Source organism: Tursiops truncatus, chromosome 4 (assembly GCF_011762595.2).
Source record: "Tursiops truncatus isolate mTurTru1 chromosome 4, mTurTru1.mat.Y, whole genome shotgun sequence".
In the NCBI taxonomy this organism is placed as follows: domain Eukaryota; kingdom Metazoa; phylum Chordata; class Mammalia; order Artiodactyla; family Delphinidae; genus Tursiops; species Tursiops truncatus.
In genome coordinates this window covers 71,273,161-71,301,100 of record NC_047037.1, presented here as the reverse complement: position 1 = coordinate 71,301,100, position 27,940 = coordinate 71,273,161, and the positions used below count along the sequence as shown (strand labels likewise).

The following is a 27,940-nucleotide window of genomic DNA, read 5'->3' as shown; positions in this document are numbered from 1 at the left end:
TCCTGCCACCTAAACTTCTGCTAAATGACCCTAAAATGAATAGAGAGAGAGAGAGAAAATATCCCTTTTCTACTTGATCAACAAATAGTATAACAAAAGATGGAGAAAGACATGATTCTACTGCAAGAAATTCTGATACGGAAGTTATGCAACTCCCTTTTCTCAGAAGTTAACAGACAGATGGGAAACCTCTATACTAAAGAATATGAATGCCTTTAGCTGAAGCTGCACAGCGCTTACCACTAAAAAAAGAAAACACACCGTATACAATACTCCCAAATCACTCTTGTTGGACTTCGTATACTTGGAGTTAATTTTCCCATAGTGATAATGAGTCTGACAAAACTACACATCTCTTCCTGGCCCTCTAACAATATTAATTCCACCTCAACTGACATACATTTACAAAGGAGCTAATTAAGAACAGAAGGATTTACAAACACAAAAACAAATATCTCTTAGACATTATGTGGAAAAGCACAAAATAAAATATTGTATCCAAGCTGATTAAATTACATAAAGATCTATGTATGTATACTAACAATAAAGAAATACTGCACAAGAGAAATGCTCACTAGGATCTTTTCCCCTGCAAAATACGTAAATTCAGAACAAGTATTTTTAAAAATTCAGACTGAAGAGGAAATACATTTTCATTTCCTACTAAGAGGCAAAACAAACATTACATGTGTTTAAAATGTATTAATCAGAAAAGGAACTAGAGCTATTTATGACTGCATTAATACTACTGTAAATGGAGGCCAAAATTTGGCTGTTCAGCAACAATGATGATTTAGTCATCACATCTCACAACCCAGTCATTTGCAAACATTTTAAAGTAACAGTCTTCATTGTGAAGAACATATAGTTATGGGGGGGGGGGAGCCCAGAAAACTAATCATCATTGCTTTAACTCAACCCACATGCCTGTTCTTAAGGGTATCCATGGTAGCAGTGATGCAACATGCCTACCTAGCTCACCATGCCTACACAAGTGGGAGAAAGGGGAGGCGGATGATGAAAAAAAATTCACTTGGAAAGGTGTTTTAGTATTAACATGATAGAATTACATCAACTATATTGTCAGACTTTAAAAATATATAAAAAACCATAAAGCTCTCTAAAGATCAGAAAAGCGAGAAAAGACTCAAGGGGGAGAAAACACTGCAGCACTTCAGTCGAAAAGAAAATTAAGATTTTTGCTCTTCCTGCTATAGCTATTGGTTAAATACGTTCAAAGGGTTTATTTCTAATAAAAGAAATCATTTTAATTTAGCTCTTTCAAAAGTAGCTACAAATAATATTTTAGGCTTCCTAATTTCCAACCTACATCTTTTCTATTTTTGCTTTAACAGTTACATAATAAAAACTTATTAAAACTTTAGATATTGATTCCATACAAATTTTTTTAACAATGGTAGCTCTCTTTTGCTTAAAAAGGATCAAATACAAAATATTTTAATGTATCAAAAAGGACAGGGGAGAGAGAAGATAGATCATTTCAAATAACCTTGCTATAATATTAGAAATAAAAATTAAAGTGAATGAAGTGATAAAAGGTAAATCACAGAGAGAACCAACCACCGACAACCATGAAAAGAACTTAGTGAAGGGAAAAAAAAAACCCAAACCAAACTAACTAGACTAAACCTGTGTCCCAGGCTTACTGCCCTTTAAACATTCTGTAAGAATATTTTGATAAGACAGTTTTACACAGAGGTACATGGAAGACATCCCTGATAAATAGAATGGGACCAGATAATGGGTATGTTAGTATCTGATGAAAACTCTTACTGTCTGAATTATAATTTTAAACAAAAAGCAAACAAAACTAATTTAGATCAATTTTCTTGCTTTTCCTTTTGTGAAAAATAATTCACTACATAAAAATAAACTACTTTCAGAATTCACAAATTTACTGATTCTTTTATTACTGAACATAATTTAAAAATCTCAACAATTTTGTCTAACACTGTGTCATAAGTTTATAGAAATAAAACCCCCAAAATAAATTATTCCATATTTTACAAACCAATATATAAATTTTAAGTGTAAGCATCTTGACTCTTACACAATCACACAATGTCCACAAACTTGTGCTCAGGAATAAAAGAAACCAAACTCAGAGCTTAAGTGAAGCATGTTGCACTTTGAAGATGAGCATAACAGACTTTAAAACAAATAACTTTAAGGAGTTCTTGCACAAGTTTAACCATTTTAAATCCAATCAACATCTTTCCAAAGGCAACACAATCAGAACTTCACTATTCTTCTTAAAACAAAAATTAACTATATTTGCAATAAATACATGGGAGAGTCCAGAAAATGTTCTCAAAATGAGTTATACTTTCAACCAGCATGACATATGGGGACAGAAAATAAAGTAGAGGGGGAGAACTTTGAGAATATATTTAGAAGATTTAAATATAATCAGGGTCCTATAAACCTTTGCTGTTGGGAGAAATGCTTCCTGTAAATCTCAGGGAAAAAAAATATCCATTCAATATACTATTTTTAGCTATCTGAAACACATTTCAGAATATTACCTTTCCTAAAGGATATAAACTAAGCATCAAATGGATTCAAATATCTATTTTCAAATATATAACAATGGTTACACTTTATTTTTTAAATATATTATAAACAAAAAGGTCTCTCACACTGTCACTAACAAAGGTAGAAAGCATACTATATCTTACCTTTGTGGTTACAATGCACAGGCAATCCATTACTCTACCATTACAATATTTAATACATAAAGCAGTTTACTGCAAACTATTTTAAGTTGCCTATATGAACAAAAAGTAAAAATAAAGTTGTGAGATAAAACCACTGATGAAAAGTTATAACTGTGACAAGATCTCTCCAGGATCCATTCTTAGAGGTAGCAATTTTTCTACTACCTGAAATACAGGAAACCAGAATGTGTCACGTGCCCTACAATCTTCTTTATGTAATCTGTATCTGAAGAACTTGAAATTATCCCACAAAACACTGTGGAAGAGGTCAGGGTTTATTCCGCAAGAGTTCACTGCTGCTTCAGATGCTGTTTCATTAATCCCTCTTTTAAAGATATGAGGTTGACAGGGAGGCATCTAATGAAATGTTCCACAAAGAGGTTTCCCCGATATAAATTTAAAACTCCTCCTTGTTTGCTACAGTTTGGATATTCAAAAAATAACTACCAAAAGAAAAAAAAATCACTAAAAAAAAAAAAAAATGCAAGCAAACAGTTCTTCCACTAAACCATTTCAGCAACTGCAGCTTGCAAAGTAATGACTTTCTCAGACAGTAATGAATGGAATATTCCATGTGGTATTTTTGAGAAGGGGAGAGAGAAGAACAAAATGCAATAATTTAAAATATTATCTCTAAAACTTACCTTTTCTCCCTTTATTAAAAAATGGTAATAATAACATTTTACCAATTAAGTCAGATTTTAACTTTAGTGCCCTATTAAATCTATTTCACTTAATCCCTTAAAAAAAAAGAACACCACCACAAAAAGATAACTGTAACTATGTACCATTTCAAACTCTTCAAGAAGACTTCATTTTTAACCCAGAAGTAGCCTAACTTTGTGAATTCATGTCTTTTCCTCAAAAATCACTGAAAATAGAGCTAGACAGGCTGACAGGACAAGGCATAGGGCTACAACTGGCTTTCAGTCTCATAACCTTGCAGCCATGCTCCCCTGTAAAAATGTGTAATAAGGAAGAGCATTACCTGCAATTTCTGTCCACAAGGTTTCCTCATAGTCTACAGGTATTATAAACTGCCTCAAATTCAAACAAGTGAACTGTTCCCATTTTCTTCTTATACCTCACTCCTATAGTTGGTTTCTCCCTTAGTGTTCTGTGTTTATGTGTAATTTTTATTATCTAAAATAGTCTACCGTAGAGAGAGAAGGCATTCCTAAGTTTGGCAGACCTCATAACACTGGAGATTGAAAATCACTATAGCAAGAGTCAGAAATAGTGTTTCAGCCCATTAACAGAGTTGAAGCTGTTTAACTTTTAAGTAGTTATATTCTTAGGTGAATACAGATGAAATAATCAAATATCTACTTTAAGCAGACTCAACATATATTTAACAACATATTATTAAAATAATATATCTAAAATATTACTTTATTCTACTCACATTCAGAAAACAATTATAGTCAAACTTCACATTCACCTTAAACGTTAGGGTCGTCATTATAACTACAGCCACTTTTTGAATTAACTCGTATCTCAAACATCATTTTCATTTCCATCTAAGTTGTTTAGATGCTGTACTTTTTTTAATCCATCTATTAAAATATCACCTGAGTCCTTTCTCTCTCTCTTCTCCTTCTGGGACCCCTATAATGCGAATGTTGGTACATTTAATGTTGTCCCAGAGGTCTCTTAGGCTTTCATCAAAATACTAGAAAACAGAATCCAACAACACATTAAAAGAATCATTCACCATGATCAAGTGAGATTTATCCCAGGGATGCAAGGATTCTTCAATATACGCAAATCAATCAATGTGATACACCATATTAACAAATTTAAGAATAAAAACCATATGATCATCTCAATATATGCAGAAAAATAGCTTTTGACAAAATTTAACACCCATTTATGATAAATACTCTAATAGGCACAGAGGGAACCTACCTCAACATAATAAAGACCATATATGACAAACCCACAGGAAATATCATTTCCAAAGGTGAAAAACTGAAAGCATTTCTTCTAAGATCAGGAAAAAGACCAGGATGTCCACTCTTGCCAATATTATTCAACATAGTTTTGGAAGTCCTAGCCACAACAATCAGAGAAGAAAAAGAAATAAAAGGAATACAAATTGGAAAAGAAGAAATAACTGTCATTGTTTGCAAATAACATGACACTATACATAGATAATCCTAAAGATGCCACCAGAAAACTACTATAGCTAATCAATGAATCTGGTAAAGTTGCAGGATATGAAATTAATGCACAGAAATCTCTTGCATTCCTATACACTAAAAACAAAAGATCAGAAAGAGAAATTAAGGAAACAATCCAATTCACCATTGCAAAAAAAAGAAAAAAATACCTAGGAATAAACCTACCTAAGGAAAGAAAGGTAGGTTTTTGTACTCAAAGTTTCTGTACTCAGAAAACTACAAGACGCTGATGAAAGAAATCAAAGATGACACAAACAGATGGAGAGATATACCATGTTCTTGGATTGGAAGAATCAATATTGTGAAAATGAATGAACTACACTACCCAAAGCAATCTACAGATTTAATTCAATCCCTATCAAATTACCAATGGCATTTTTTACAGAACTAGAACAAGAAATCTTAAAATTTGTATGGAGACACAAAAGACCCCGACTAGCCAAAGCAATCTTGAGGGGAAAAAACAGAGCTGGAGGAATCAGACTCCATGACTTTAGACTATACTACAAAGCTACAGTAATCAAGACAATATGGTATTGGCACAAAAACAGAAATATAGGTCAATGGAACAGGACAGAAGGCCCAGAGATAAACCCACACACCTATGGTCAACTAATCTATGACAAAGGAGGCAAGGATATACAATGGAAAAAAGACAGGGTCTTCAATAAGTGGTGCTGGGAAAACTGGACAGCTACACATAAAAGAATGAAATTAGAACACTCCCTAACACCATACACAAAAATAAACTCAAAATGGATTAAAGACCTAAATGTAAGACGGGACACTATAAAACTCTTAGAGGAGAACATAAAAAGAACACTCTTTGACATAAATCACAGCAAGATCTTTTCTGACTCACCTCCTAGAGTAATGGAAATAAAAACAAAAATAAACAAATGGTACATAATGAAACTTAAAAGCTTTTGCACAGCAAAGGAAACCATAAACAAGAGGAAAAGACAACCCTCAGAATGGGAGAAAATATTTGCAAGTGACTCAACGGACAAAGGATTAATCTCCAAAATATATAAACAGCTCATGCAGCTCAGTATTAAAAAAACAAATAACCCAACCAAAAAATGGGCACAAGACCTTAACAGACATTTCTCCAAAGAAGACATCTCCAAAGATGGCCAAGAAGTACATGAAAAGCTGCTCAACATCACTAATTATTAGAGAAATGCAAATCAAAACTACAATGAGGTATCACCTCACACCAGTCAGAATGACCATCATCACAAAATCTACAAACAACAAATGCTGGAGAAGGAGAACAGGGAACCCTCCTGCACTGCTGGTGGGAATGTAAATTGATACAACCACTATGGAGAACAGTATGGAAGTTCCTTAAAAAAATAAAAATAGAATTATCATATGACCCAGCAATCACACTATTGGGCATATACCCAGGGAAAACCATAATTTAAAAAGACATATGCACCCCCATGTTCATTGCAGCACTATTTACAATAGCCAGGTCATGGAAGCAACCTAAATGCCCATTGACAGGTGAATGGATAAAGAAGATGTGGTACATATATACAATGGAATATTACTCAGCCATAAAAAGGAATGGAACTAGGTCATTTGTAGAGATGTGGATGGATCTAGAGACTGTCATACAGAGTGAAGTAAGTCAGAAAGAGAAAAACAAATATCCTATATTAACGCATATATGTGGAATCTAGAAAAATGGTACAGATGTACCGGTTTGCAAGGCAGAAATAGAGACACAGACGTAGAGAACAAACATATGGACACCAAAGGGGGAAAAGAGGGGTAGGATGAATTGGGAGATTGGGATTGACATATATACACTAATATGGATACAACAGATAACTAATAAGAACCTGCTGTATAAAAAATAAATAAAAATATTTTCACACACACCCCAAAAATAAATAAAATAAAATAAAATATCACCTGACACTTTATCCCAAATCACTGCTAGTACCTATTCACATAACAGACAATTTTTCCCATTGGTTTCCTCAGTATATATTATAATCTCTACAACATAATCACTTACTATGTTACTCTTTAGTATACTTTTTAATCCAGTGCCTATAGTTTTTAAGGCCATACTCAGGAATGATTATTTAATCTGCCTTAAATTCTACACTCATTGCATCTTTTATAAACATCCAACCTGGCACTGATTAAGGACATAACAAGTCAATGTATTCTTCTCAAATAGTCATTTGCTGTGCAAAATAACTTATAAATTACTCTGTAATATGAGCAAGTTTAGAGGTCTCAAATATAAGCCTTTTGGGATGGCGACATCTCACCTAATATTCAGGCACATAAGATATTTAACAGTATTTTAGAATACCTATGGCTTTCTATATACAGGCAATTGTTTCCAACCATGATAGAATAATAGGGAACAGACTAACTCTCCCACTTTAAAACAACTAAAAAAATAGGACAAATAAGAAACAATGATTTTCAGATGTTGGACAAAGTCCCATAAATGCCCAGGAAACTGCCTGGAAAAACTTTCCACGCTGCAGCAGAGGGAGGGGGAAACTAAACAAAGTCCAGCAATCTAAGATAAGGAGACAGAGTTGAGAATTCAGGAAGGCCAAGGTGTGTAAAATTCACAGGTAAGAGTACCAGAGAGGAGAGGTGCATAGTGAGAGCTCCACAGATCTGCAGAATTCCTCTTCAGTCTTCATTATTTCTTTTTTTTTTTAATTTTTATTGCAGTATAGTTGCTTTACAATGTTGTGTTAGTTTCTACTGTCCAGCAAAGTGAATCAGCTATACATATACATATATCCTCTCTTTTTTGGATTCCCTTCCCACTTAGGTCACCACAGAGCACTGAGTAGAGTTCTCTGTGCTATACAGTAGGTTCTCATTAGTTATCTATTTTATACATAGTATCAATAGTGTATATATGTCAACCCCAATCTCCCAATTCATCCCACCCCCACCCCCTTCCCCCTTGGTATCCATACGTTTGTTCTCTAGTCTGTGTCTCTATTTCTGCTTTGTAAATAAGACTGTCTATACCATTTTTTTCAGATTCCACATATATGTGTTAATATACGATACTTGTTTTTCTCTTTCTGACTTACTTCATTCTGTATGACAGTCTCTAGGACCATCCATGCCTCTACAAGTGACCCAATTTCATTCCTTTTTATGGCTGAGTAATATTCCATTGTATATAGGTACCACATCTTATTTATCCATTCCTCTGTTGATTGACATTTAGATTGTTGCCATGTCCTGGCTACTGTAAACAGTGCTGCAATGAACATTGGGGTGCATGTGTCTTTTTATATTATGGTTTTACCTGGGTATATGCCCAGTAGTGGGATTGCTGGGTCATATGGTAGTTCTATTTTTAGTTTTTTAAGGAACCTCCATACTGTTCTCCATAGTGGCTGTATCAATTTACATTCCCACCAACAGTGCAAGAGGGTTTCCTTTTCACCACACCCTCTCCAGCATTTAATGTTTGTAGATTTTGTGATGACGGCCATTCTGACTGGTGTGAGGTGATATCTTATTGTAGTTTTAATTTGCATTTCTCTAATAATTAGTGATGTTGAGCATTTTTTCATGTGTTTGTTGGCCATCGAGTATCTTCTTTGGAGAAATGTCTATTTAGGTCTTCTACCCATTTTTTGATTGGGTTGTTCCCTCAGAATAGGAAAAAATACTTGCAAACGAAGCAACTGACAAAGGATTAATCTCCAAAATATACTAATAGCTCATGGAGCTCAGAGTCTTCATTAGTTCTGATCAGTCATGCATATAAGGAAACTTGAGGCTGGGGAAAGAACCCTAGAAAGAAGCAGGTAGAACAATTCCCAGAACTCACACAGGACCAAGAATAATGGAAAAACTCATAATATACAGGCTCTGGGTGGAGTACCCAGAAGAGTACTGGGACAAAATTAACCCTATACTGAAGGCTGCTTGGTCCCACTAAAAAAAAGCTTTTTAAAAGCAAGTTTCAAAAGGATCACGCTGTTTCCAAGTAAGTTAACTGCATCCCAAAACAAACCTCAAGAATATTTAAAGCAAGGCTTCCCTGGTGGCGCAGTGGTTGAGAATCTGCCTACCAATGCAGGGGACATGGGTTCGAGCCCTGGTCTGGGAAGATCCCACATGCCGCAGAGCAACTAGGCCCATGAGCCACAATTACTGAGCCTGCGTGTCTGGAAACTGTGCTCCGCAGCAAGAGAGGCCACAATAGTGAGAGGCCCGCACACCGCGATGAAGAGTGGCCCCCACTTGCCACAACTAGAGAAAGCCCTCACACAGAAACGAAGACCCAACACAGCCATAAATAAATACATTTTAAAAAATAAAAAAATTTAAAAAAAAGAATATTTAAAGCAATAGAAAAATATTTAGGACCTGAAAAGGTAAAATTCATAATGTCTGCCAAATCTAACTAAAAAACTTCCAGGTATTTAAAAAAGAGGTACATATAACCCAGAGAAGAGAAAAAACAATCAATAAAAAAACCCAGAACCACAGAAACAGACCCACAGACATAGAAAACAAACTTATGGTTACCAAAGGGGGAGGCAGTGGGGAGGGACAAATTAGGGGTATGGGATTAACAGATACAAACTACTAAACATAAAATAGATAAGCAACAAGAATTTATCTGTATAGCACAGGACATTATACCCAATATTTTATAATAACCTATAATAAAATATAATCTGCAAAAAAACTGAATCACTATGCTGTACACCTGAAACACAATACTGTAAATCAACTATACTTCAATAAAAACAAACAAAAAAACCCACCCCAAAATGACAGATGATAGAAGTAGTACCCAAGGACATTTTAAAAATTGTTATAAATTTATCCCATATATCCATGAAAACAGAGAAAAGCATGAGCATGTTAATGAGACAGAAAATAAAAAAGGAACCAAATCAAACTTCTAGAGATAAAAATTTAAATGTCTGAAAAGAAAAACTGATTAAATGAGATTAACAGTAGATTCAATACTTCAGAAAATTAATGAACTGAATCAACACAGAAACTGTCCAAAATATAACACATAGAGAAAGAAAGAAAAAAAATGAATCACATCAGTGAGCTATGGGACAAATTCAATCAACCCAATAAACATGTATTTAGAGTCCCTAAAACAAAGGAGAGGGAACATAAAAAATATTACTGAAATAATGGAGAAAAAAATTTCCATATTTGGTGAAAATTATAAACCCACAGATCCAAGAAACTCAACAAATCCCAAAGGCATGAAGAAAATTGTAACAACGTAAAGTATATGGGAATGATAAGCACCAAACTCAGGACAGTGGTTAATTCTGGGGGATGAGGCAGAGAAGGAAATCAGGGTGGAAAATAAAGGATCTTCAACTATGTAACATTTTAAGTTACCTTAAGCTAGGTAATAGGTACATGGAGAGTCAAAATATTCTCTTTGGTTTCTGTATAACAAAGATCTTTTTTTTCTAATAATGCTTGCACAAAAAGAAGACAATCCAACAAGACAGTTGCCAAGAAGACAAAAAAACTGCAAAAACAGAAAGCAGACTGTAGCAAATGACATGAAGAAAAATCAGGGAAGGTAAAGGGCTAAAATGACATGGAAAAGGGATTTATGTTCTTTATCCTTTGCTACATTGATAAATTACTGAGTATGCAACATTTTAACATAAATAAAAAGATTATTTTATAAATCTACCATTTACTGAGCACTTAATATGTGTGTCAGACTCTGATGTAAGTTTTATATAAATTATCCCATTTCATACTTAAAGGCACCAAAGGAAGTGAGTTCTGTTTTCATTTCCACTTTACAGATGATGAAACTAAAAGAAGAGAAATTAAACAATCCGCCCTACATTATACAATATAATGCAACAGACCTAAATACAGACATGGAAAGAAAATTACAGAATGATACATATATGGCTTTCATTTTAAATATATATATGAGCTAAACAATATATTCATTAACATATAGGATTAACTGAATAAACACATACCAAATGGTTAATGGTGGTTGTCTCAGTGAAAGAATATTTAAAAAAAGACTAATTTTCAACAATGTACATTTCTCTGTATATGTATGTTTTAAGATATGCCTGAATTATCTTTGTAATCAGAGAGTTTTTTTCTTTTTAAGTAAATAACTGAAAAAGAGCAACTCCTGTGGAAAAGAAGCATCAGAAGCCAGGTTACATTATATTGGGAATGAGAGGGAAGGACAGAATAAATGTAAACTACTTTTTTCAAGAAGCTTAGTTAGGAAGAGAAGGAATACTATAGAGGTCCTACTGAGAAGAACTTTTTCCTGTTTGTCTGGTTTTCTTTTAATGGAATCTTTGAACATATTTATAGGATAAAGGGAAGAAGGGAACAAAGGTCCAAGAGAGAGGAAGAGGTTATAGCTATTACATGAGGAGTGCAGAGAATGAGATTCCAAAGATAAAAGGATCAAGAGCACAACAGAAGCTGTTAATATTTATTTGAAACAGTGACTTTCACATAATTGAAAACATATTTTTCTAAAAAGTTAGGAATTTTTGCAGTAAGTATGTATTACTTTGGTAATCCAAACAAAGAGGGAGGGTATTTTTTTTTAATTTCCATACATTTTACTGGGAAAAATTATATATGCATTCTATTCCAACTCAAGATCCCCATATTTTTCACATCTGAAGAAACAGAAAGGGGAGGGTTTAAGAGCATATGAGAAGACATCAATGCTCTAGTACTGAAGATAGTAACAGATGCAGATATGGATATATAACAATCAAAATTATTTAAATGAGTTACTGAAAATGCCTTATAATCAAAACTCGTAAGTTAAGATGCCTTCTAATCGGGATGCCTTCTTGCAGCACATAAATCTATAACCACTGTGGCATACTTAAGCTTTAACAGAGATTTTTATTTTCTTAGTAACTATAACATTTTGCCAAGTTTTCTCCTAGATTAACAGCTTGGCATAATATGGTAGTTGTTTCACTTTTCTCATAACATTTTATTGTATTTCACTTCCATTTCAAAGTTATTGATTTAGGGGTATGTCCTTCAGTTCTAGAACTGGCAACTACCATTTAAACACTGCAATAAGACTGTCAGAGATATAACATAAAAATATAAAAATTACATAATAGTGAATGTAAAATAACAGCATAGTAGTCATCAAAATCACTTGCAGAAACATTTAATGTACAACTCACTTAGTACACAGACTTGTCAGTTTTGGTCTTGATGAAATTTTTCAATTACAGGGTTTTTGCATAAGGGTTGTGCATTATTTCAAATTTTGTACATTTTATTTTCTTCGTAATACACCACTTAAAAACTGGAATTAAATGAGACAGCACTGTAAATCTGGTGGTACAGAGAGGGAGTTCAAACTAGTGTCTCTGGGATGTATTATCTGAGAGATAGAGACATTCTGTTAGAGAAATAAACATTAGGGAGAAGGATGAAAACCTTGAGAACACTGATAAAGGAAACAGGAAAAAGAACTGACCACCAATATAAAGGACTGTCAACTGCAATTCAAAACTGTGAAAAATTATGAAGCTGTGCTATAAAATTTGGTCAGCTGTCTTCTAAAGTCCATAGTAAGAACTGAAGTGGAGGTCTGCATTAGGGATATACAATTATAAGATAGATGGTACCAAAAGTACTGAATTTGAACATGGACTGATAATAGCACTGTGTAGATAATAGCATTGTATCAATTTTAAATTTTCTCAGTCTGATAATTGTATACTAGATGTTTTTAGAAATGTTCATATAAAATAAAATAAATATTTTAATGAAAATATCCTCGTTCATAGGAGATACGTGCTGAAGCATTTAAGGGTAAAATCATGATGTCTGCAATTTGCTCTCAAATGGGTCAACAAGAATAAAATTAAAAAGTGTGTGTGTATGTGTACAGAGAGCAAGAAAATGTGACAAAATGGCAATTTTACTATTCTTGTAAGTTTTCTGTAGATAAACATTTTTTTCAAAATAACAAATTTTTTACAAGAGAGAAATTGAAAAAAGGTCCAAAATAACAGTAAAATATAAGTCCTATAAGAAAAGTACAAAGTGCTATAGGCATTCAGAAGGGATTCATTTCGGAGAAAAGATGAGTGAAGACCTCACATGGAAGGTTTCTGAGCTGGGCCATGCAGGATAGGTAAAGCACAGACATTCCAATTGGAATATATATACCAAACCATTTTCAGCAGCCACTGTTGCAGAGAGGGATTTCACTTTCTTATGTTAAATATCTCCTATTTTTTTCCTACAAACTTGCCTGTTATGTTTCTATCTCTATTAAAATTACTAGCTCTTTCTCTTATTTTATTAACTTTATTGTGGCATTTTCATTTGTCTAGGTAACAAATCCAATTACCAAGAAAGTTATTAAATAAAGTTAAGACAGAAACATCTGCCTTTGAAGCCTGAAGTTTTGAGTTCTAATCTCAGGTTTTCTACATGATAATAACGTAAGTTTGGGCAGTCACAACATCCCTGAACTACAGTTTGCTGAATTCTAAAGTTAGTATCAGCTCTAAGTACTAAAGACCAAAATCCGGCTTACCTCATATATATTAGGAGACTATACCAAGAATCCATGGTCCTATAACATCTCAAAATAAAATAATGTGTGTGAAGGTGCCCTTTAAAACTATGCAATTTGAAAATAATAAAATTATTCTTATAATCCTTTCCTACGGAACACGTGAACATTTTTTAAGAAAGGAAGAATATAATGTATCAGTTTTAAAAATTAATACAATAAGCCATTATTCCTGGCTGATTCTAGTTCTGGGGCAGTGAAACTTCAAAATGAACTTGGGAAAACTGTGCCAGCATGCAAGGACATGCTGAAAGACTAATGACCTCATGTCAAGAGGACATGGAGGGATCTCTTCAAGAGATCCCCCAAATTTGGAGTAATCTGAGTATCCAAAGAATAATAACTGAAATGGATTGTAAACACTAAATAAAATCCTTCAGTCCATAGTGACATTTTTTTTTTAAAGAGCACGAAAACTTATCAGTCACTTTTGCAGGGGATCATCGTGCAAACAGAAAATATAAGCTTTACCCTATCTTTCTAGGAGAAACAAAGTTTCATCCCTAGCTGATGGAGATAAGTACTTTTTACAGAAGAATACCAACTAATAAATACAAATAGAATGATAAAATTAGAAGGGAAAAGCAACATTTTGAAACCTCTAATGGAATGTGATTCAGGCAAGGATCATTAATCGGTGAATCAGGTAAAATATTCATTCAATACAAGGTGCTAAAGTACTACCCCCATAGATTCTTAATAACTACAAAGAGAAAAACATAACTATACAAGGAGGACTTGGAGGTCACCACCTTTAAGTAATCATACTTATCATCAAAAGCACAACAACTTGATATTGTGTGCTTCCTGCTGCGATGCAACATGAAGTGCCATATATCACTATGAAGTCTGCTTACCAAAAATGAGTCTTATCAACCTTGACATCTAACTTCCTGTTATCAGAAATATAAGACTTAGTGGAATGACTTAAACAACATGAACAGACTACTAAACAAATACACAATGGGTGTTATTCTATAAGACAACTGGCATGGTCTCTACAAAAAGTCAGTCATTTAAAGAGGGGGAAAAAAAAGATGGGGAGGCCATTCCTCTAGATTGTAAGAGAGTAAAGACAATGAACCAGATTTGATATGTGCCCTCCCGACTCATTCCAATGCCTGCTCCCAGATCTTCACATTTGCTTTCCACCCTGAGCAGCCCTAGCAACACCTTGTGCCTCTGGCCTGCTGCCCACATCTCATCCTCTCACCTCCTCATTTGGGGCTTTCCTGCAAAGCACAAAACCAAATACCATATGCCCTGCACCCACAAATCCACAACCCTGAAGTGCAGGGGAATTCTTGTTCACGAGAAGCCAGTAGATAAATTCTTGCCCTTTCCCTCCTTGGATGCAGTATATATGGCTTCTCATGGATGCAATACCCAGGATCCAGCAATCAGTCACACTTAGTGGCAGGAAGCATTCCTGTATTCGTTTTCCCTTATTTCCAGCTTATTCAACTTTTCCCTCACTTGTGCTTCCTAGCAGTGAATGAACTCCCCAAATAAAGTACATAATAGCACATTAGCCCTCTGCCTCAAGTTCTGTTAATAGGGAAATCCAGATAATAGCAGAGACTTAATGTTCAAATGCAGTACATGAATCTTAACTGGATTCTGACTTTTAAAAGTCCTAAAAGATAGATCAGAAATGACTGTATGGATTGGAGAGAAAATTTAATAATTATTAACTTTCTTAGGTGTGATAATAGTTCTAAGGTTACACAGGAGAATATCTGACTATTCTTACTCATAGGAGATATGTGATAAAGTTTTTACAGTTTAAGTGCATGATGTCTGCGCCTGATTTTCAAATAGTTTCCCCAAATACACATATAGAGAAAAGGCAAATACTAAAAAATATTAGTAACTGTTGACTCTATATGGATGTTTGTTGGTCTATTCTTTCAATTTTACTGTACTTGGAAATGTTTTATGATAAAAAGAAAAAAATATAATCACCTTTAGCCTATTACTTAACTATAATATGGAAAGAACCACAGTTCTCACTTCATTCAAAAAACATTTACTGAACAACTACTACGTGCAAATACTAATATATTTCAGTAACTTCAGGTACTTACACTCAGGTAGAGAGACTAAAATACACACAAAATAATGTACATTGGAGCATTTAATTACGACAGTAATGAATACTATCAAGTAGAGGTAGAAAGTGCTATAATAGGAGCTCTGGCAATCTGAGAGGTAAAAGAAGCCTTCTATCAGGAAGTGACCTTGTAGTGATCCTTGACTCTCTTGTAGTGATCTCTGACTCTTACAACCCATTTCCAAACTGTCCTCGAATCCTTGAGATCTACACTCAAAATATCGCATAATTCAGCCGTTTAGCACCTCCATTATCACACTTTGGTTCAAGCCTATATCCATCCTTAACTGGACTACTTAAACAGATTCCTAACAGGTCTCCTGCTTCTACCCTTACTACAGTATATTTTCAACAAAATAGCCTGAATGATCCTTTTAAAGGTTAGGTTAAATGATGTCACTCCTCTGCTCCAAAACTGCAAAAGCTTCACATGATCTGCCCCTGTCTTACCCTCTGACCTCATCTCCCATTACTCTCTCCCTTTCTCACTCTGCTCTAGCCATACTGGCCATCTTGCTATTTCTCATATATTCTAGCCTTCTTCTTGCCTTAGTCTTTGCAGTGGTTATCCCCCAAATAACTGTATCAACTTCCAATTCTTTGTACAAGTATCACTTCAACAAGGCCCATCATAAATACCCTACTTAAAACTGAAAAGCACACCCCCCATCTGGCATCCCTGCTCCCCTTAATCTGCTCTACCTTTTTTCCTCTCACATCACTTATCACCTTCTAGCACACTAGATAAATGCATGATATACAATAGGTGCTCAGTATTTGACATTTAAAATAAAATGCTAAAAATGAGCAGGAGTTGGCAAAAGAAATAAGAATCTTCTCGCAGAGGGAACATTATGTGGGGACCCCAAGCTAAGAGGATCCAGTGACCAAAGAAGGAAAGCACTCTAAAAGATGAGTGGAGAAACAGGCAGTGGCCAAATAACTCAGGATTTCTGAGTCTCATGAGGGATTTCCTACTTCACTCTGAGAGAAATGGAAAACCAATGAAAGGTAATAACATAATTTGCATTTTATAAAGATAATCTTGGAAGCAAACTGGCCATAAATCCAAAAGGGTAAAGTGTGAATGCAGACAGGCCAAAAATCTAGGCAAAAAATCAGGGTGGTTTAGACTAGAGTGGCAAGAATGGAGACACATTGGAATGCTGATTCATGTGAAATTTTGCAAACTGAAGCACAAATTAGATGTAAACGTGAAAAGCAAAATAAAAGCTTCTGACAAATAATATAGTAGAGTATCTTTATCACCTAGGAGTTGGAAAACACTCCAGTAGGCACAAAAAGCATTAAACACAAATTGGACTATATTAAGTTTAAGAAATCTTGATCATTAAAAGATTTCACTAAGAAAAGCATGCTTCAGAGTGGGAAAAAATATACATTACACATATACCTGACAAAAGAATCATATCCAGATAGAGACCTCCTACAAATCAATAAGACAGAAGATGTAAAGCAACAAAAAGTGTTAAAAACTTGGACACTTCAAAAAGATAGCAAAATGAACAATAAATACATGAAATGGTGTTTGTTAATTGTTAATCTTGTTAATGATAAGGAAAGTACAAATACAACAATATGAAGTACCAGTACACACCTAATGGAATGGTTGAAATTATTAATAAAAAGACTGACAATAACAAGTGTTGACAATTATGCGAAACAAATGAAACTTGCACATACTGATGGTAATTATAAAAACAGGCATAATCACTCTGCAAAACAGTTTCCATTGTGTTCTAAAACTAAATGTATCATTTTCATAATTGGGTATATACCCAACAGAAATGCATACACAGGTGCCCAAAAAACATACACACTCAGTTCTGCTATAATGTTGTTCTGAAAATGCAAATTTGTTCCAACACAACTGATATATTGGGAAACAGTATGAACAAAGCACAATTTTCATGTTTGCTTATGCTCAATCATATCTATGAGAAACACTAGGTAAGGGCAGAAAACTGAACCCCGAAGAAACGAGCCACATAGGAATACATAAAATGCACATATTTCAAGGCTTTAGTTTGAGTGTTACGAGTCACACTCATCCATATCTGGTGTTACAACTTTTCATCCACTTTCAGATAATTCTCCCTGCCAGCACTTCACAGTAACTCACAAGTTGCAACCCGAACACACACTCCCATAGCAAACAAGACTTTTTTCAAGGTAAAATGTCATATTTATTGTAATATTATGCATTTCTTAGTCACTTATCATGTGTGAAACTGTGCTGCCATTTTTATTAGGTTCTTACCTTTTTTAAATGTGGCACTCACCAAGTTTTAAGTTTCGAGTCCCCTATTTTCTCAAGACATAAGCCCTGTGGGTTTCACTGCACACCTTTGCATAGTATGATGATTTTTAAGAACTTAAACATTATACTATGGCAGAAATAACTGTAAAAGAATATTCAAAAAGCAGCACTAACCCCAAACTGGAAACAAGTAAAATATCCACCATCAACAGAATGGATAAATATAGTGTGGTGTATCATACAATGGAATATTATACAGCAGTAATAATGAAAAAACTTCAAATCATGGAAGAAATTCACAAATGTAAGAAAAAAGCTAGACACAAGAAGCTAGAGTACATACTGTATAAATGTGTTAATATAGTTTTAAAAGAGGCAAAAAACACCAACACAATGGTGTTAGAAATCAGGATGGTCCTTCGAGGAAAAGGGATTAGGTAGTGAATAGGAAAGGTACAAGGGAGATTTTGGGGGTACTGGTACTTTTTTTTTTAATTGAGATTTAACGGACATACCATAAAATTCACCAAATTATAAGGTGTACTATTCACTGGTTTTTAGTATATTCGCAGAGCTGTGCAACGATCATCACTATTTAATTACAGAATCCGTTAGCAGTCATTTCATTTTTTTCCCATGGCCTGATGTATTCACAATGCAGTAATTCATCAAGCTGTACATTTATAATTTGTGGACCTTTATATATGAATATTACAAAGAACTTCAATAAATTTTTTAAAGTTAGTATTTAGAGGACTTCAGATTAAACCGTGCAGGCTGAATATACACTTCAACTCTGTCTCCTAACTCTACTTAAATTAAAGCAGATGGATTACTTTAAAGCATTAAATACAAGGTCAAAGAGAAGGGGAAAAGAGATATCCTCCCTATACCACTGAGTCAGATAATTTCCCTCCCGTAAAGATGAACTCAGAAGGAGTTCCATCAGTCCCCATCTGATACAGGAGACCTAGAGATAGCAGGGACAACTGAAAACGAGAGTACGTTACTGAAAGTGGGTATTCTTCTTAACCTACCTAAGTTAATACTTTCTTTTTTCACAGAATCATACTGTATCTTCTGATCTGCAACCTGCTTTCAATCATTTAATAACATATAGTAGATACAGAGACTATATTTTTATGCCTGCTATTTTATATTACATTAAGTGGCTGTATGATATTATGTTTATCCAGTTTCTTACTGATAATCATTTAGATTGTTTTGGTTTTTATTAATATTACAAATAATACTGCAATGAGCAGGCATATATTTTTTAATATATATTAATAATTTTTGAGAGTACATCTGTGACATATACTGGATCAAAGGATATGAATATATACTGTCAGGCTGTCTTTCAAAATTGCTGCACCACTGTATTCTCCTACCAACAGAGTAAGAGTTTCTGCTTCGTCACGTTTAATTAATCTTTGACAATCAAGTTAGTTAAAAATATTCTGTCAATTTAATTTGCATTTTTTAAAGTTACATTGAACATCTCTTCATAGGCTTATTGGCCCATTTGTATCTCTTTTTCTCCAAACTGTCCGTTCATGTCCTTTGGTCACTTCCCTATTGAATTTGGCTTTTTCCTTCTTATTGATCGGTAAGAGGTTTCTTGAGTTTAAAGGGTTAGAAATTAGTTCCTTTTCATAAATGTGACAAAATTTTTTCCCAGTGTAACATTTCTTATTTGCTCATTGTATCTTTTAAGATACAGAAATTCTATAATCAAAGTTCAAACAAACTTTGTAAAATCCACAAAGAAATTCTACAGTCAGTATTCTTAACCTTTTCTTCGAATTTTTCAAGGTTTTCTTTGTTGTGCTTAGAAAAGCTTTCCCTCTATCCAAAAAAGACTGAAAAGTTTATTTTTATGGTTTCATTTTTTTTTTTAACCTTTTGATCCATTTGAAACGTACTGTATCATCAGGAATAGGACTGCCACAGACTAAATGTTTGTGTCCCCCTCCAAATTCACAGGTTGAAATTCTAACCCCCAACGTGACGGTACTGGAGTGGCCAAAAAGTTCCTTCGGTTTTAAGTAAAAATGAAAGACATATTTTTCATTTTCACCAAGAATTTTATTGAACAATGTACTCACTGTTTTGTTCCACTACCTTCTGCCATTTTTCAGGCAACTACATAATTCCATCTTCCCAAAACATTTTATCTTTTTGAGCAAAGAACTCTTCCAGGTGCCTTTTACAGTCTTCCAGGGAACTGAAATTTTTTCCATTAAGAGAATTTTGTAAAGACTGAAATAAATGGAAATCCTAAGGTGCAATGCCTGGTGAATATGGCAGATGAATCAGATCTTCCCAGCCAAGCTGTAACAATTTTTGCCTGGTCATCAAAGAAACATGCGATCACCCTGATGGAAGATTATGCGTTTTCTGTTGACTAATTCCGGAAGCTTTTCATCGAGTGCTGCTTTCAGTTAGTCTAACTGGGAGCAGTACTTGTTGGAATTAAACGTTTGGTTTTCCAGAAGGACCTCATAATAGAGGACTCCCTTCCAATCCCACCATATATACGACACCTCCTTTGCATGAAGACCGGCTTTGGTGTGGTTGGTGGTGGTTCATTTTGCTTGCCCCACCATCTCTTCCATTCCACATTATTGTACAGTATCCACTTTTCATTGCCCGTCACAATTTGTTTTAAAAATGGAACATTTCATTACGTTTAAATAGAGAATCACATGCAGGAACACTGTTAAGAAGGTTTTTTTCACTTAACTTACGTGCAACCCAAACATCAAAGCAATGAACATAACCAAGCTGGTGCAAATGATTTTCAATGCTTCATTTGGATATTTCGAGTATGTCAGCTATCTCCCACGTGGTATAATGTTGATTGTTCTCACTTAATCTCTCAATTTGATGGCTATCAACTTCAACTAGTCTACCCAACTGTGGAAACTGTCCAGCGAGAAATCTCTAGCACAGAACTTTGCAAATTACTTTTGACACATTCAATTAGTCACAGCACCTTCTCCATACACTGCACAAATCTTTTTTTGTGTTTCAGTTGTGTTTTTACCTTTCTTGAAATAATAAAGCATAATATGCCAAAAATGTTGCTTTTTTCTTCCATCTTCGATATTAAAATGGCTACACAAAAATTCACCAATTCTGATAAGTTTTTTTTTAAAATGTATGCTGATATGACAGCTGTCACAATACAATCTAACAAAATTTTTTTCTAATGAAGTTAAAGGCAACTAAGCACTAATAGAGCCATCTTACAGACAAAACTGAGTGAACTTTTTGGCCAACCCAGTATTAACAAATGGGGCCTTTGGGAAGTGATTAGGTCTTGAGAGTGGAGCTTTTGTGAATGGCATTAATGCCTTTATAAAAGAGATCCCAGAAAGCTTCCTCACACCTTCCTCAATGATAAGGACATAGCAAGAAGATGGCCATCAATGAACCAGGAAGTGAGATCTCACTAGACAGTGAATCTATTAGTGACCTGATCTTAGACTTCCCAGCCTCCAGAACCATGAGGAATAAATCTGTGTTGTTTATAAGCCACTTAGTCTATGGTATTCTGTTATAGCAGCCCCAAAGAACTAAGATAGAATAGTGCATCCTTCTTTGTTGGAATTTCTCCTTAAATCAAACAATTTCTCCTACTCTTGCATTTTGCTTCCTTTCATATATTCTTCTTTACAATCTCTAAAAGTAATTGTTCTTATTTTAGAATAGATTTGTTTTTATAAAAATGACACATGCTCATTATTTTTAAAAAGTAACAGAAAAGTACTAAAAAAAACAAAATCCCCATTACCCACAATCATTAATATTAAGCAAACATATGCAAACATCTCACTAGACATATGTTCAAAGTAAAAGACATACCAAAACCAAAAAAAGTTATAACTAAATGGAATACTAATTATGTCACTTTAAAAATAAATGGTATTGGGCTTCCCTGCTGGCGCAGTGGTTGAGAGTCCACCTGCCGATGCAGGGGACACGGGTTCGTGCCCTGGTCTGGGAAGATCCCACATGCCGCGGAGCGGCTGGGCCCGTGAGCCATGGCCGCTGAGCCTGCACGTCCGGAGCCTGTGCTCCGCAATGGGAGAGCCCACAACAGTGAGAGGCCCGCGTACCACAAAAAAAAAAAAAAAAAAAGTATTAATTTTCATTTTACTACATCAGAAGAAATAGAAGAAACACAGTCACAAGGCCACATATTAACTGACAAATGGGAATCTGGCAAGAGTTAGATCAGTTACCAACTATTAAAATAAAAAAAAGACAAGAAAGAAAAGTGGATAGATGCTTTACAAGACAAAGATTTTTTACTTTAAGAGAATAAGAGAGGCAAGCCCTGGTGGAAATTGATCAATCTCAAATAATTTCTGCAACAACAACTCTCTTTAAGATAGTCCTGCAAAAGTGAACATAAAGTGAAAGAGACAAGATCATGTTGCATGCAATTTTGTCAGAAAAAGATTACCTTACTTTTTAATCCAAAAATGAGTGCACAGTGTAATAATAATCTAATTTTTTGTACAAGACAAAATATTTTCATGATTTTAATTTTTTTCAAGTTATAGTCCAATAAAAACTTTTTTTGCATTTGTTTTGAGTCAGTGGATTCTCTTCAACTGTAAAACACTTGAGGTGAATTAAATTATCCAACTCTCTTTTCAGTCCCAAACACTGTGCCCCTAAGAGTTTAAAGTAGGAATTGAAATGAGAGATCAAGTTAAAGGTCACTTAGCCAAGTTTTCTGTCCAAATGAAGCATAAATGAATGGGTAATAGGGGAACATACTTTCCTTCTTTCCCTCAAAAGAAATCAAATCTCCAAATATTCCAAGCTTTTTTTTTAAGTCTTATGACTGTCATCCACCAGTGTGTTTCAAAACTATTTGCATTTTCAGACTATCATCTTCAGGGTATCCTGTCCTCTCTGAAAAACAGTACTTCCCCTTAACTGACCTTAGCTCACAGATATTTCTCTTTTTAAGAATCTAGGACTTGATGGATATATCCCCATGTTCCCTTTACTAAGTCTACCCATGAATGGGTACAGATTTCAAACATTACTACAGGATCTTCCATGCAACAAGCCCTAAACAACATTTTGTAACCATACTCCCTTCTCCTCCACATTCCTAATTAATAAGATCTGATATTTCAGTCTGAAAGGCCTTATTCTCCTCTTAATTTTAGATACCTTTATTATGTCCATAATATACCTTTCAGGACATGCAGAAACCAGCAATGCAAAAAGCATTCTAGGTACCAGTGCCTCATAATTTTATAAAAGTTGAAATGTTTCCAATACCATTCTTAACGGAATTCAATGCACAGTTGATCTTTCAGACTGAAATCTATATGGAAATTAACTTGCAGCTTGCAGAACTGTCCACTTATTTAACCTTAAAGAACATTTACTGGTTACAATGATCAGGTCATTATCTAAACAATCACCTATAAAAACAGACAAATCAACTTCAAGAACTCTATGCTTTATAATCATAGCTGACAATAGAAAAATAATTAAGTTATTAAATAAGAAGCCAATTCCCTTAAAATTTAACATGTTTCTTAAAATTTTTTAACCTAGGACCACAGTAAATGTGAAATAGAAACTGTATTACTGATTAACATTTTAAAAATCTATCTGAAATGGACTAACATAAGTACAAATGATATATCAATTAAAGGGAATGGAAACTGAAACTATCTAAGAGAAAATGATGATGAAAATAAGAGAAGAGAAAAATAAAGATACATAGGCAATACAACACTACATTCTCTAACCAAAGAGAAAAATACAAGGACATACTATGATTAGTAAAGAGAACTGTGAAATGGGTATTAAGATGCCTAAAATCCAAAGGTAAACTTGCCCAAATTAGCCAAATAAGCTGGGTCAAGTCATTCCTTTTCTTCTGGATCTCAGTTTCCTCATCTTCAAGATGAAGGGGAGGGATCAGATGTTCTCTGATTCTTCCTGCTCTAAAATTCTATAGTTCTACATTATTTAATATACGAGAAAACTGAGAATCTGTTTCATTACCAAAGGGTTGTCTGGTTGCTGCCTACCACTACTTTTCCCTGATTCAATTTTCCAGGCACTTCTCCAGCAGTAAGATACTAGTATCAAAGTCAGTCAGACAACCACCTTCAAATGACTCATGTTCCTCAGACAGAATCCTCATTACAAAACGCTTCATATCTCTGTTATGTCATATCTACCAGCAACAGTAGATCACAACAAAAAAAGAACATTACTAAAACAGTTATGAAAACTCAAAGAAATAATTAGCTACAAAAAAAATAGAGAAACCAATGCTGTCCTTAAGATTTCTTGATCAGTCTCTAGTGAGATTTAACAATGCAATCCTTCAAGCCAATAAACAGAGAATCTGTGTAGCAACTGCTTTCTGAGAAAAAATACCAGAGCAAAACCATCTTTTCAAAGTAGTTTCCATCTAATTATTACACAGATGGGGTCTCACTAAGGTCTAGCATGCAAAGTAATTTTTAATAAAGTAATATACTTTAAGTAATATTAATAAGCCTGAAGCATTGATAATACTAAGTAAGACTAAAGTAGTACTTTAATAGTCAAGTATTTCAGACCTTGAACCATTCACAACATTTTAAGACAGGGGTACCAGAAATTCTGAGCTTATCCTTTCAAAAGTATTTTTAATCCCATCCTTTTTTTTCTATTATAAATGATACTTCCACAAAATATCCATTTTAATAAAATGAGAAAACTTAGGAGCCCCAATTAACTGATCACTGAAAAACAGCTTAAAGAAAAGTTTTTTTATCTTACCTCTACACTAGGGCTAAGGCTACTTGGTAGTGTTTCTGAAGTCACAGTAGTGCTTGGAAGGCTGGAAATTTCCCAAGTATTCACAGGCTGTATTGGTTCAGACTGCTTTGAACGATCTATACATTTTGGATTATCCAGTAAGGTCACTTCATAAAATTCTTGAATATCTAGATGTGAGGAAAGGAAAAGAAAAATTCAAAAGTATTTAAATTTTCTAATTAAACTATGTATTGCTGAAACAACATAACTCAAAAGCAAAATTTTTACTCTAGATTAGTAAAATAAATCCAATCTTATAATGTACTTATACAGTGAATATTTTCTCATTTTATTATGTCACATATCAGAACCTGCAGGGCACAGTGTAAAAGTCATAGGCTTTTTATACTTCGAAGTCAGTGCTGAGTTCAAATCCCTATTCCATCATCAATTAGCTACATGTATAGGCAAGTTACTTAATCTCTGATAACTTGCTTCTTATCACTGTGAATTGTTTCAAGTATTCAGCGCAATACATGTAAAGTGCACACGGGCACACACTCGGCTCCTAACAGACAGCAGTTAATACTATTATTGTGAATTCTGCAGACATAAGTCATCACTGATATTTTATGTTTTTGTATCACCAATATCCAGGCTGGGAATGTAAACCCCTCAAGTGGTTTCAACTGCCCTTGTAACCAAAGTAAAACAAAAGAAGAATAATACATTAAAATAAAATCAAAGAACTAGGAAGTATTTTTTAGATAGCCTCGAATTTGAATATTTGAAATAGTAAGTTAAAATATTTTGTTATTTTAGAAATAATCAGTTAAAAGTATGACAAAACTCTGAAAGAAATGATAAATGTACTTATAGCAACACAGGATAATCTGGAAGATCAAGTTACTCTGCTATCAGCTGGAATTACATGAACTTAGTATATTAACACTGGTTATTCATGCTGCTCAGAAGCTCTGAGTGGTAGTTATATCATGTTTAACTACCCCACTACTAGTTTTTTATCCACCTCCTGGTATAATTTTGAGTTGATTTTTTTTAAAGGAGGGAAATTATTATTTAGCAGTAAAGATGGGGTATTATCTTGTATAGAATCAAATAAAATAACTGTAAATAATATTTAGAAAGAATAACTTTTATTTCTTGTTTTCTCAATATGATTAAAAGATTAGTATCTCCCTTAAAAAACAACATCAGGGCTTCCCTAGTGTCGCAGTGGTTGAGAGTCCACCTGCTGATTCAGGGGACACGGGTTCGTGCCCCGGTCCGGGAAGATCCCACATGCCCTGGAGTGGCTGGGCCCGTGAGCCATGGCCGCTGAGCCTGCGCGTATGGAGCCTGTGCTCCGCAATGGGAGAGGCCACAACAGTGAGAGGCCCGCGTACCGCAAAGAAAAAAAAAAAAATCATAAGATACTAGAGACAAAGTAACTCCCTTTTTAGTTTTGATAACCAGTGGAATTGTAGAACTTTCTAGATAAAAGGCTAATAAAAACTCAGGTCTGACAGTGAGAATAATATCGGCCTACTTCACAGGATGTTAATATTGCTGCAGAAAATTGTATGTGAAAGCATTTTATAAACCATGAATCACTATATAAAACTGTTCCCATAACCATCATGGAAAAAATTAAAAACTCAAATTCAGAGCATTAGCTACAAATGGTTCTTACCAAACAAAAATTGTTTAATCTGAACCTAAATCAAGTCTTTAGAACCAACTTCTAGTTCAGAGGGAATACAGGGGACAGAAGAACAAGTTAAATGACACCAGAAAAGAAATCAAAACTGATTCAGAGGGAGACATTCTACAAGACAAATGGCCTGGTATCTTTAGAAAGCAATGTCACGAAAGGGAAAATAAATTGTTTGAAAGTAAGAATTTCTGTATAAAGGAAACAAAAAAGACACACCAACTAACTGCAATGTCAGAGCCTTAACTGGTGTGTGTGTGTGTGTGTGTGTTTGTTTGGGGAAGGCTGGTGAGGGGGGACGAACTATAAAAGACATTGTGACAAGAACAGGGAAACTTAAATACAGACTATCTTCCAGAAAATATTAGGGGAAAAAGTTTTTTTCTAGAAGATATATATGTGTGTGAGAGTATGTATATATTTATGTAGCAGGACATGTATTTCTATATATGTAAGAGATATATTTTTTATATATGTAGGAGATAAATATTTGTAGATCTATCTACATACCTGTCTATAGAGATCTCCTACCCCCCAAATCAAACAAACAAAAAACAGAGCTCCTAGTACAGTATTATGCCTCCCAAGAGCACTAAATCAGTGTTGATCAATCGGTTAGTTACCAGTCTCAATATAAATAGCCCACATCACTACATAAAATTTTTATTATATTATCCAATACTGTAAGTCAAGTTTCAAATCTTAAATTTCTATGTGACCTTTCATTCTATAATTAGCAGAAATACTGATATATTGTCCTTTAATAACATCTCTTAAAATTTTAGGCCAGTGCTGTCCAAAATAACTATCTGCAGTGATAAATGTTCTATAGCTATACTGTCCAATACGGTAGCCACTAGCTATATATGCCTCTTGAGCATTTAAAATGTGACTAGTGTGACTGAGGAACTGAATTTATTATTTTATTTAGGTTTAATTAATTTAGGTACCTACTATGGTAGAGGACAACAGAGATCTAGACTAATATAATTCAGAGTAACACTTTACTATCTAGTATGGTCAAGGAATAAAGTGTTCCCTACACTTTATTATGAATTTTTCAAAAGTTCACTTGCAACTTGCTACTATTAATTGAAATACCTCATTTCTAGGTCTTACATTAATCTATCAAACAGTCCTTTCTAATTTGCTGTATATGAGCTCCTATGGACTAGAGAACCAAATATCCACATTATTAACTATATCACATTTAAGAAAAAACAAGCTGAGTAAACACCCACTAGGATGGTTATTATCAACAAAACAGTAAATAACAAGTGTCAATAAGAATATGGAGAAATTAAACCCTCGTGCATTGCTGGTAGGAATATAAAATGATGCAGCCACGTTGAAAACAGTATGGTGGTTTCTCAAAATATTAAAACACAGACTCACCATTTGATCCAGCAATTCCACTTCTGGGTATATTCCCAAAAGAATTGAAAGGACTCAAATAGATATTTATATACCCATGTTCATAGCAGCATTATTCACAATATCCA

The 27,940-nt window shown here is 34.2% G+C and overlaps 1 protein-coding gene across 12 annotated transcripts in view; it reads right to left on the bottom strand.

Annotated features, from left to right (window-relative positions):
• The window catches only part of DLG1 (discs large MAGUK scaffold protein 1), a 285,352-nt gene that overhangs the window by 241,294 nt on the left and 16,118 nt on the right, over positions 1 to 27,940 (bottom strand). For all 12 annotated transcript variants that reach the window (XM_073804060.1, XM_073804059.1, XM_073804062.1 and 9 more), the window contains exon 4: positions 24,746 to 24,912. In XM_073804060.1, coding sequence (XP_073660161.1) covers positions 24,746 to 24,912 — 167 coding nt within the window. The remainder of the gene's footprint in view (positions 1 to 24,745; positions 24,913 to 27,940) is intronic.